This window comes from Mauremys mutica, chromosome 4 (assembly GCF_020497125.1).
Source record: "Mauremys mutica isolate MM-2020 ecotype Southern chromosome 4, ASM2049712v1, whole genome shotgun sequence".
Classification (NCBI taxonomy): Eukaryota; Metazoa; Chordata; order Testudines; family Geoemydidae; genus Mauremys; species Mauremys mutica.
Window position 1 is genome coordinate 50,867,651 of NC_059075.1, and position 12,553 is coordinate 50,880,203.

A 12,553-nucleotide genomic window follows, 5' to 3' on the forward strand; every position below is an offset into this window, starting at 1 on the left:
CCCCAGAAAATCTAATGCTGTCTTTTCTACCTGTCAGCACTACAGGTTTTGGGTGGTTGAATCATAGCCTGTGTAGCATCAGGGTTCAAATAGGCCAAAATAATTTGCTTGTGCTAAAGAGATATAGGTATATTGTATATAATACATGTTATTTCTTGTTTTAATCTCACTTAGGCAACTCATATCTTGAAGTGAAGAAGAAAGTTCAACACCATGTTAGGAGAAACAAATATAAACACAATATGAAATTTAAATTACTGCTGAAGGAGCACATAACATAACAGAATCAAACTGGCTCCAGCTAGAGATTTTTAGTTTTAGCAACCACTAAGGAGATGCAATCTGTGCCTCATCTTAATACTTGAAAGAAGGAGGAACCTAACCACTGGTGAATTCGGCCTTGGTTTCACCTATCCCTGTCTTTGTTTCACCTCTACAAACTCCACATCCATCCTGAGATTAATCCATTTTGCAATGCTGTCTTATAATGGAACTGTTGAGATCAATCTACTATTTTCATGTTAAACATGGGCACCTTCTTTTCAGTTAGGGTGACCAGACAGCAAGTGTGAAAAATTGGGACAGGGGTGGGGGGGTAATAGGAGCCTGTATAAGAAAAAGACCCAAAAATCAGGATTGTCCCTGCAAAATCGGGACATCTGGTCACCCTTTGTTCAATATCATGCATTAACATGCCATTCTTTGCAACTTCTATGCAAAGGGGGGAAAAGTGGTGAAAAGAGGGTGATATTTTCCTTTTAGTTAATATATATATTACTATTAAATAATATATATATTACTATTAAAATAAACTCCCAAGGTAATTATTTACCATAGCACTATATATATATTACTATTAAAATAAACTCCCAAGGTAATTATTTACCATAGCACTATATATATAGTGCTATGGTAAATAATTACCTTGGGAGTTTATTTTAATATATATATATATTATTTAATAGTAATATATATATTAACTAAAAGGAAAATATCACCCTCTTTTCACCACTTTTCCCCCCTTTGCATAGAAGTTGCAAAGAATGGCATGTTAATGCATGATATTGAACAAAGGGTGACCAGATGTCCCGAGGTAATTATTTACCATAGCACTATATATATATATATATACTCCCAAGGTAATTATTTACCATAGCACTATATATATATATTTTAATAGTTTATTTTAATAGTTTATGGTCACATAACAGGAAATTGCTAGGTTTGAAATTCCTGCTCTCCAACCTAACTACACATCAGTTTGCACCTGTGAACTGCCAACAACTATCAGGCATGGTGCACATCATTCAAGCTTCATAGAAAATCTGCCAAGAATTATAGAGGCTGAATGCCTATGAGTACAGAGTTTGAACAAAGGCCCATAGATTAAAAATGCTTGCTTTGACTTTGACAGTTTTAACAGAAGATCATATTTCACATTTTCTTTCTGAAAGTATTGCATTTTGACAGGTTTAGGGTTCTGGATAGTGATTCCCAATAACTAGTTAAACTTCATACTTGTCAGTGTAATAGGCTTACTTTTGTGGCAGAGATGGGCTAGAGGCTGTAGTGATCAGATGGGGACCTGAACTTTCCCTAAGTCCGTGGTTTTGATTTGACCTATCTCTGCTATTTTTATGTAATTCTGAAAACCATATTCCAGATTTGCTTAGTCCTGGTGCTGAGTCAGATGTGGTCATGGAAGAAGGAAGTGATGACAATGACAGTGAAAGAAATAGTGGTCTTATGGATGACATGGACGAGTCTATGGCTCATGATTCTGAGATGTCAATGACAGGATGCCACAGTGACAATGGGGAAATGCAAGATCCCGATCCTGACCATGATGATTCTAACAGAATGATCAGGTGAGCCGGGTAGCACAACCTTTACTGCCATATCTTATTGCACCTACTATGTCTATAGCTGAGTCAAAAACTTGAAAAATCTGCAGATATTCTGATTCCTAAAGAGAATGGATTCTCAAATAACTCTTGCAGCTGCTTCACTGGATACACTTATAAGGGATTTGAGAGAGGACTATATATACTGTCTTGTAGATAAAGCAGCAGCAAATTGAAAAGAAAACAAGCATCCTAGGTCTGTTTGGTTATGAAGTAAAACAAGAATATTCTTTTTTTAGACTTTGATTTTTACTTTTTTCCTGCTATTTTCTAAACGTTGTGTTAGAATATTTGTGGTTTCAACTGAATGGTTCTCCGACCTGCTCTTGAGATGTAAGTACACACCTCTGCAATGGGGATGAAAAATGATGTAGCACATTTAGTTGTGTGCTTGTTTCTCAAAATCAGGACCAGTAATGGGCTCATCAGATTCCTCAGGTTGGTGTGGTCACTGAAAATCGGAGATGGTATACCACACACACACTGGCAAATCAGCTAGTAACAGTAAATGTAGAAACATGACATACTGTGTCATGCTTTGAAACGATTTTCTTCTGTTTTGTCTAAAATTGTCTAATTTTTAAGCAGCTTTTATTGATTTTTTTAAGCCCTTCAACAAGCAACAATATTCCACTAATGAGAGTGGTGCAATCTGTCAAGCACACAAAAAGGAAAAGTAGCACAGTAATGAAGGAAGGATGGATGGTTCACTATACCAGCAAGGACACACTGGTAAGAAAGAATGTTAACAAAGACATCTCTTACTACATATAATTTATAATACTGAAGGACCTGATCCTGCAAATAACTTACACACTTTGTTCACAAAAATAGTACCATTGACTTCAAAGTTACTCAATGTTTGCAGGATCGGGGCCTAACGTTGTAACTATTTTATATCTAAGGTCTAATACTCAAAGCCTGAAGCACATGTAACAAATATTCACTCCTCCAGGAGAGAATTAGTTAGAGCACAAAACAAATCTAAAGGTGTCAGATTTACTGTAGCAAGAAGAATATGAAGAAATTTGAAAAAAATAAATCTAAGAAAACAAAATCAATATATCTGTCTATTACCTGAGATGTTCTGAAAAATAGCTTTAACTTCTGACTGTCATTTCTTACCTAGACATAAAGGAAAGTCAGGGCTTTTGTAAAACTGAAAATTACACTGTCTGATTCAAGAACATCCATGGCTACTAAGAGGGACATGGAAAACTTGGAGGGGGGGAAACGTTATTTTCCTTCGTAACTGCTGAATCAAGGATAAGAAGTTCAGTTTTGTGTGGCATGCTGAAGTGAAACACTAGGGATCATGCTCGCTTCAGATGGAATGTTGAGTAATTTTAGCAGCAAACCTCTAGCAAACTCTGTTGAGCATTATGCAGATTGAATGGATCTGAACAGATTTTCAAGGGGACAGAAAAAGGCACCTCTCTGAACCCAAGACTACTCCCCTAACAAATAGAGTCCTCCTGCAAATCATTTAATACAAATCTCTTCACCTAACCACTGTAGAGTTAAATAAAACTTTTGCAAAAGTGAATGTTAATAACAATATCTTGTTCATTTACTTTAAAAAAGCTGTTAAGAAATTATTTTATTATTTTTTATTATAGAGGAAAAGACACTACTGGAGGCTAGACAGCAAATGCATTACACTCTTTCAAAATGATACTGGAAGCAAATATTACAAGGTAAAGATGGCTTCTGATATTTATGCAGGGCTTTTCAATCTTTTCCAGTACTGACATATAATGATCAAGAATTGGAGTGAATAGCTGAGTTAGTTCATACTTATTTGTACTACACTAGTGGTAAATCTTTGAACTACACTGTTCAATATTTGTTTTCATCATTGAACTTGAATACATTTACCTTTACCTTGTCTGTAACAACCAAAAAACAATAGAATTTAATGTTACAATGGCCAGCATAATACTCATGCTGTCAAAGTGATAATATTTTTACTGTTGGTGAGAGATTCAGACTCTGCTGAAAAACCCATTTAGGAAATGATCTGTGAACAGAGGGTTCATTTTCTAACACTCCCATCATTCAAAACCTATCTAAATTACTATGTATATGGAGGGGGATGTTTTAATTTTGTCCATTGGGCCATTAGTGTTCTGATTTAGACTTGTAATAGGTATGGCTTTTGTTCTCACGTATCCCTTGTTACAAAGGTAGTAGAAGCCTTTGGGCATCATGGCAATATAAATGTTAAATAATAAAGAATGTTTTAAAGTTTTTGCTGTCATCTTTGACCATTTGGGCCCTGATTCAGGAAAGCACTTAAGCATGTGCTTAACTTTAAATAGGTCCCATTGAAGTTAATGGTCATTAAACACAGGCTCATGTGTTGTTGTGAATGGGGCCTTAATTTGTGTCTTCTCTCTCACTTCAAAGCAGCTGAATCCTCCCACACATATACCTTACTTATGGCAAGAAAGGGCAGGGGTCCTGGAACAATTTGTATAATGGGGGTGCTAAGAGCCATTGAACCAAACTGTAAACCTTGTATATGATGGAAACCACTTCAAGCCAGGGGGTGCTGCCACACCCTGTGCACCCCTAATTCCAGCACCTATGAGAAAGGTGGCAATTATTTTTCTAATGGAGGTCTGCTTATGTATGGAGCAGCCCTACTCATACCTGCCTGACATTGCCCACTTCATCTCTGTGATGAATTCACAATTATTTAAAAGCGCTACTTGGTCTTGCAAAGAACCACTTGCAGTGGCCTCCCAAACAGACCTGTGCATTGTGAAGTCCAAGTTACAAGGTTAGTCTCTACATTTGTTTATAAAAACACATTGCTTTTAGTTACACAACCACAATTAAATTAAATGTGGTCCATGTTTTAGTCTTATTTGACAATATGTTGATAGATCTGATTGAAAAAAAGGAAATATCTTCTCTCCTCAGGAAATTCCATTATCTGAAATTTTGTCCCTGGAACCTGCAAAAAACTTCACTTTACTGTCGCAAGAAGCCAATCCCCATTGCTTTGAAATAACCACAGCAAATGTAGTTTATTATGTTGGAGAAAACCTAGAAAACCTCTCAAGTGTACCACTGAATAATAGTGTTCTCACCAGTGGCATTGGTCTGGATGTTGCGAGAATGTGGGAGATGGCAATTCAGCATGCTCTGATGCCTGTCATTCCTAAAGGGGCTTCAGTTGGATCAGGACCCAGCCTGCACAGTAAGTTGATTTACCCAGTTCCATCTTTACATAAAGGCAGTGGATTAAAATATATATGGACCAGATCTTCCATTGGTATAAGTGAACATAGTTCCGCTGATGTCAACAAGGTTGTGCCCATGTACTCCTGTGGAGGAACTGGCCATCCATATATTTTAAGCCGTTTGTAGTTTCTCACTGGAACATTTTGGGCTAAGTTTTGCATGAGTGTATGCATATTCAATATACAAATTTATTAGCAAGCAAATAATGTACAAGAAACTTTAGAGCTTGTCCTAAATTAGTGCATCATCCTCCTCCTAACTGGAGTTACTGACATGACTACTGACCGTATTCAGACTAGGGCACATAGTGTCCTAAGGGAGCCTGAGCCCCAGAAGGCTGCATACATTGCTTGCACTTGGGGGATGAGGCCAACGCAAGACCAACAAGAGTAAAGAAGGTTATGCACCTTTGGGTTGCTAGAGAGCCTGTAATTGAGTTCTCAGTTCCTTTTGTCCCACTTTTCTGATTGTGGGTTCCCTCCTTTTCCCCTCAAGTGGAGTTATGCAGCGGTTTGTATGGGGGTGGTGGGAACCGAGGGATGGAGAGGATGGGACAAGAGCTGGGTCATAAGAGTTTCATTTGTTTTTTGAAAAAAACTATATTTCAAGGAAGGCTAGGAAATATTCCACTCTCAATTCTGGGTTATTTAGAGCAATAGTGAGGTGTAGGCTTTTCCTCTGATCATTGATAACCTCCTGTTGGAGGGCTTGCTGGTGGGCAGGGCCACATAAAGGCACTCACTCAGCTCCATATGGAGCCCCTTGTAGTCCTGCCTATTCTTGGGGTAATAGTGGCTCTCCTGCCAACATAAACATCTGCTGAGTTGGTAGGGGGCCCATCATTACTTCGCTGTGGACCAGATAGAGTTTCTTCCACTTTCTAGATCACTGGTCTGTGAACGACACAAAGCTCTACTTACACTTCACCACATATGATTTATACAACTACCACCCAGATGGCCCAGTGCTGGGACAAAATCAATTCATGGATTAAGAACAGCAGATTGAAGCTGAACCCAAGCAAGACAGCTATAGTGCAGTCTCCTTTGGTTGAAAGCAAACTTGCCCAATTGGTCAGTTCAGTATGCCGTTTAGGAGTGCTCTTGGACTCCTCACTCATGCTAAGCTCTCACCTAGCAGCATCAGTGAGTAGCATTTTCTGTGCTCTCTGACTGACTAGAAGACGCCATGCCATCCTTGCGTAAGATGATCTCACCTCAGTTATACACACCTTTGTCACTCCTCATCAGTATTATATTAATGTGGTATACCTGGGCATAACACCTCCAGCCCTTAGGAAACTCCAGCTCGTACAAAACACTGCAGCGCATTTCCTCAGCAATACCAGCAGATCAATAAGCACATCACACCTTTCCTCTGCTCTCTTCACTGGCTTCCCATGAACTTAACCCTAAATTGTAAGGTCTCAGTCCTTGTTTTCAGGATGTTCAATGGCCTGGGCCCAGTATATCTAAAAGATCGCCTAAAGTCTGGGATGAAGATATTGCTCACAGCTCCACTCCTTAGGCATAATGGAACTTTCTATCATAGGGTAAATAAAGCTCAGCTGCTCAGAAGACATTGCTTTCTCAAGGGCTGGTCCAAGACTGGAGTGAACTCCTACAGTAACTAAAGACCGTCACAGTCTTCACCACCTTCCGCTCAAGGTGCAAGGCTCTTTGACCTGCCTTCTCAAATGTAAACACAGAGCAGAATGTACATTTTTGAATCCTGTCTCACAAAAACCAAACACTGCAGAGGGTGAGAAAGAGAATGAAACACACGTGACAGAAATTAGTCCTGTTGCTTAATAGACTGTTTGAAGGTCCTCAGATATTATTGTAGTGAGGGTGTTATAAGAACCAATATAGAATAGAATAGGGTTCTTCGTCTTCAGGTGGTTGGGATCTAACCTTTAGAAAGGGAAAACTCAATCTCAGGCCACTCAAGACGATATATAGGCTTTATATGACTGTCCCCTCTTGAAGGTCTGGAAAGCACAATGGGTAATAAGGGTAACACTGTAAACCAGTAATAAATATTAATAATTTGCCCCACATGCAATGACATTTACATACTGAAATATTATATTTGAAAGGTGTAAATTCCAAGGATAGAATGGGATTGATTAAAGTGATGAAGAGATGATAAGCAGTAGTAATCGCATGAAATTGTTCAAAGAAAGATTTAAATAATGAAATTTTGTCTGACTCTGGAATCACATCCAAAAGGAAGTGGAAGCCAAATTGCTCAAATCATGTAAATGTGGACAATATACAGTCTTGGCGGGGAGCTGAACAAGATGACCTAATTGGTCCAATTTCTGGATTGTCAGTAGGTATTAATATAATGTAATAAGAAGAGACTTTTAGTAAATGTTTGAACTAAAAGCACAACTATCTAGAGCAGTGATTCTTAACCTGGGGTGCCCTTTTTGGGTGTGCTAGACATGCCAGATTTTTTTAGAAGGTAAATCATCAAAAACACAAATTAAGCACAGGCACATACGTATGACTACTTTGTTTCATCAAACCTACATATTTATTAACATACATTTTAAACGATTACTGCATTAAATTTTAACTGCAACATTTAAATAAATGTATAATTATATCTCTTTCAATCTATAGTTATGATATATCTAGGTTTAAAGAACTGACCTATTTTAATGATTTTTTATAAGAGGTGCGAGAACATATTTTTGAGAACCAAAGAGGTGCAGGCTGCAGTAAAGGTTAAGAACCACTGATCTAGAGTATTTATTTCACTTTTTCCCCCAGGGGATATATCCATCAGTATTTCGGTATCAAACTGCCAGATTCAAGAAAATGTGGTGAGTGTTCTCTGAATGTTGGTGTTAGACATATGATAAAGTCTGTGAAGAAATTGATCTGTTTTGGTAAGAGGAGTGTTTGAGAGAATTGCTTATCAGCCATTTTTCACTTGGTGATATTTTGCAGAAATACAATTAGGTCTTAAGGAAATCTCCCTTGCAGTACTCTTTTCTTCAGACAGAAGAATTACATTTTGGTAGCTTAGTTGAATGGGTAGATTAGTTAACTTTTGTTGCAGTATGTTGATTATTAAAGGCAAGCCAGGTAAAATTGGCTTGCATAGGTGTTGTTTGTAGAAGCACTGCAAAATATACACCTAAGAGGATAGTCTCAAATCTTAGTAAATATACATTCTCCTGTTGCCAAAGAAAGAGTAGGCATTCTGCACTGCACATCTTCCCAAGAATGGAGCTATGCCAGGGCCTGGATCTGTGGCTTATGGGTGCACATCTCAGTGTACCGGTTACAGCCTTTGATCCCTTTAAAACTGGGAACTGTAGTCAATGGGGCACATGACTAGGAACAACTATGTGACCTGCAGGCTTCCTGACTGTAAGGGTATATCTGCGCTGCAATCATGAGGTTGCATAGACATACTTGAGCTAGCTTTAATCTAGCTAGATCGAGTACCAGAACAGTGAAGCTGCAGCAGCACAGGCTAAACAAGCTTGCCTGGAACCATGGGTATTTACTTGTGGGGTAGCTGCACTGAAGTCTGTAGTACTATGGCTTCACTGCTCTGGTACACAAGTTACCTAGATTAAAGCTAGCTCAGGTATGTCTGTACTTCATGATTGCAGTGTAAACATATGTTTAGGCAGGGGTCACAGACCAGAGAGACCCAAGATCACAGAGGCCCTACTGTAGCTCTCCATATTAGCCAGGAAAGGGCTATCTCCTATCCAGCTGCAGAAAACAGAAACACGCTCTGTTAAAAGAGTTTTAAATCATTTTGAGCCTTTCTGCACCTTCCGTTTATTAAATAACAGCCCTGAAGATAGGGATGTGGAACTAACCTTGAGCATTTGCACTTTATTTGGTTTGCCCCAGCTGGTGAATCTGCCAACTGTCTTACACAAGCCTCTTATTCTACCTGCAGTTAGGCACTAGGAATTGATGAGGGGGAGTTCACTGTATACCCTAATATCGAGGGGAGCTCTTTTCTTTCTGCACATCTCTCAGCTGGGGAAGAAGTTTAAAGAACCTGAAGCCCAAAGTTATTAGGTTTTCTCAGACTCACAACTTGTTGACATTATTCTCTCTGGTTGTGGACTTTGAAAAAGTAAAAAAAAAGAGCCTCTAAATTCTGCACCTCTACCCACTCATAAAAACCGAGGGGCCAGTATTGTCTAGTTTATGGTTACTGCACGCCCCACTGCACTCCCGCTGTTTGCTTTAGAAAATCCATCTGGATGCCCCAAGACTCTCTGTTACTCTAACATTTCATTAAAATGTGCTATTCTAAAAATATGCTAGCTCTCATTTGAAAATTTTTTCAAAAGAAGACTTTATTTCCATATCTCAATGCTTAATATGCATTATATTCATACCAACAGGATATTAGTACAGTATACCAAATCTTCCCAGATGAAGTGTTGGGATCGGGACAATTTGGAATTGTTTATGGAGGTAGGACCCAATTGTTTGTTAATATGTTTTTTATATAAAAAAACCAAGTCTTAATGACAGGTAACATTTCCTAAACGTTCAGGGTATTTGGATTTTGAAATGAATTGGTACCATTCAGGAAATTAGCTGTCAGTTGAATATATTTCATACTAAGAAACTAAACATATTTTATTTTGCTTTAGTTTACAATATGTTACTTTATTTTTATTCTGCTTATAATTAGCAGCTTCATTTCTCTACCTAGCACAGATATTACACACAAATTCTCCATAAAGGTTAGTGAACACAGTAAACCTGAAGTTCACAGACACAAGTCTCTTGAATGAGAGGGCCAAAAAAAAAGTCACACCTTTTTCGAAAGAGAAATACTATTTTTTTAAAGTCACATATCTCACAAATGACTCATCTGATCCACTTCAACTTTGGGAAAAAAAATCCTCTGGCAAGAGACAAAACATGCTGAATTTCAGATGGAAAGTACCGTTTTCTATGTAAAATCAGAATCTGTTTACTCAAGTTCCCTGTTTTTATTCAGTCATATCTGCTGACCTTAATGACAAATGTAAGTTTTTATTATGTTTTACTTTCGTCAGCAGTGCAGAGCAAACGTAGCTAGAGGAGAGTAAATAGGATTCTTTTCTGGCTTGCAAATCATGAACAGAATTGTTCACTGAATTTGAATTGCAGAATCTTTTTCTGGCAATAGTTTATAAGCCAGAAAGAACACAGCTTGACTTTAAGATTCTGACTTGAGTTCACAGGGCTGTCAGTTGGAGGGAGGAAAAAAACTTTTTGCTTGTAAAATGTGAATGTTTCATACCGTGTCATTTCTATTTTTACAAAAAAAATCCTTTCATTGGACTCTAACAACAATTAAATAAGGAGCTGCTACTGCAACTCCATAGCATGGGAAATTATTTTCATTTAAACTAATGTCAGAAGGGTGGGAAAATAATTGTTTTTGTGAAGCAAGAAGAAAATAGAAACACTGTGTCACAAACATATCACCATATGACTTTCCCTCTGGAAAACAGATATTAAGACATAATTGGAAAGTTGGTTCTAGTAATGGCCTGAATGTCATGTCGATGGAAGTTTTTAGTATAGGGCAACTAATCGGAAATGAGGTGATATAGGTTCATGTGTAGGCATGGAGCTGGATCAACCTCATAAAATTGTATTTCCTGTTTATATTTCAGACTATATCAAAAAATTACCTCATTTGGATTTAGTGCTGTGAGAAATAAACAATGAGCACATTAGCTAATTTGGAATGATTTTCAATTAAGTGTGTTCATATTTTTAAGATAATGAGATTTTATTTGTGAATCACATGTAAAATACATAGGAGTTAATCCTGCAAAGTGATGATCCATTAAAGCACTTAAGCATGTGAGTTGTTTCAATGGGACTACTCAAATGCTTTGCTGGGTTGGAGTCTTAGGCCTGGTCTACACTACACATTTAAACCGATTTTAGGAGTGTTAAACCAATTTAACGCCACACTCGTCCACACTACGAGGCCCTTTATATCTATATAAAGGGCTCTTTAAAAAGGTTTCTGTACTCCTCCCCAACGAGAGGAGTAGTGCTAAAATCGGTATTACTATATCGGATTAGGATTAGTGTGGCCGCAAATCGACGGTATTGGCCTCCAGGCGGTATCCCACAGTGCACCACTGTGACCGCTCTGGACAGCAATCTGAACTCGGATGCAGTGGCCAGGTAGACAGGAAAAGCCCCGCGAACTTTTGAATTTCATTTCCTGTTTGCCCAGCGTGGAGCTCCGATCAGCACGGGTGGCGATGCAGTCCCAAATCCAAAAAGAGCTCCAGCGTGGACCGTACGGGAGATACTGGATCTGATCGCTGTATGGGGAGACAAATCTGTTCTATCAGAGCTCCGTTACAGAAGACGAAATGACAAAACGTTTGAAAAAAAATCTCCAGGCTATGATACAGAGTCCACAGCACAGTGCTGCGTGACAAGCGTAACGGAAAGCCAAAGAATCAAATGGACGCTCATGGAGGGAGGGAGGGGGTACTGAGGATTCCAGCTATCCCACAGTCCACAGCAGTGTCCAAAAAGCATTTGCATTCTTGGCTGAGCTCCCAATGCCAGTAGGGTCAAACACATTGTCTGGGGTGGTTCAGGGTATAGCTCGTCAATTTACTCCCTCCCCTCCCATGAAAGAAAAGGGAAAAAAATCGTTTCTTTACTTTTTTCAATGTCACCCTAGTCTACTGAATGCTGCTGGTAGACGCAATGCTGTGGCAGTGAAGAGCAGTATCCGCTCCTCTTCCCCCCTCGGTGGCAGACAGTGCAATATGCTTGATAGCTGAGAATACCATCATCTGCCTGTGAGTGCTCCTGGCTGGCCTCAGGTGAGGCTGGCCAGGGGCGCCTGGGTAAAAATAGGAATGATTCCCGGTCATTCCCAGTAGATGGTACAGAACGGCTGGTAACCGTCCTCATCATAGCAACTGGGGGCTGAGCTTCATCAGCCCCCTCCCTTTCATGTGTAAAGAAAAGATTCTGTACTGCCTGGACTATCATAGCAGCGGGATGCTGGGCTCCTCTCCCCCGCACCGTTTAATGTCCTGCCTGGACTATCATAGCAGCTGGAGGCTGCCTTCCCCTCATTTTATCTCACTAACAAGTCACTGTTTCTTACTCCTGCATTCTTTATTACTTCATCACACAAATGGGGGGGACACTGCCACGCTAGCCCAGGAAGGTTGGGGAAGGAGGGTTGTTGCAGGGGCATCCCCTGTGAATGGCATGCAGCTCATCATTTCTGCGGGGTCTGACACAGAGCAGCTGTGCTCTCTGGTTCTCTGATACACTGGTTCTCTAGTACACTAGCCCCATATTCTAGGCAGGACTGATTCTATTTTTAGATACCATAAAGGAGGGATTGACTCGGGGAGTCAT

General features: G+C 39.3%; 1 protein-coding gene across 6 annotated transcripts in view; it reads left to right on the forward strand.

The window, feature by feature from the left end:
* The window catches only part of PRKD1 (protein kinase D1), a 294,163-nt gene that overhangs the window by 254,522 nt on the left and 27,088 nt on the right, over positions 1 to 12,553 (forward strand). For all 6 annotated transcript variants that reach the window (XM_045016463.1, XM_045016460.1, XM_045016461.1 and 3 more), the window contains 6 exons: positions 1,664 to 1,868; positions 2,513 to 2,636; positions 3,524 to 3,601; positions 4,833 to 5,112; positions 7,937 to 7,989; positions 9,547 to 9,619. In XM_045016463.1, coding sequence (XP_044872398.1) covers positions 1,664 to 1,868; positions 2,513 to 2,636; positions 3,524 to 3,601; positions 4,833 to 5,112; positions 7,937 to 7,989; positions 9,547 to 9,619 — 813 coding nt within the window. The remainder of the gene's footprint in view (positions 1 to 1,663; positions 1,869 to 2,512; positions 2,637 to 3,523; positions 3,602 to 4,832; positions 5,113 to 7,936; positions 7,990 to 9,546; positions 9,620 to 12,553) is intronic.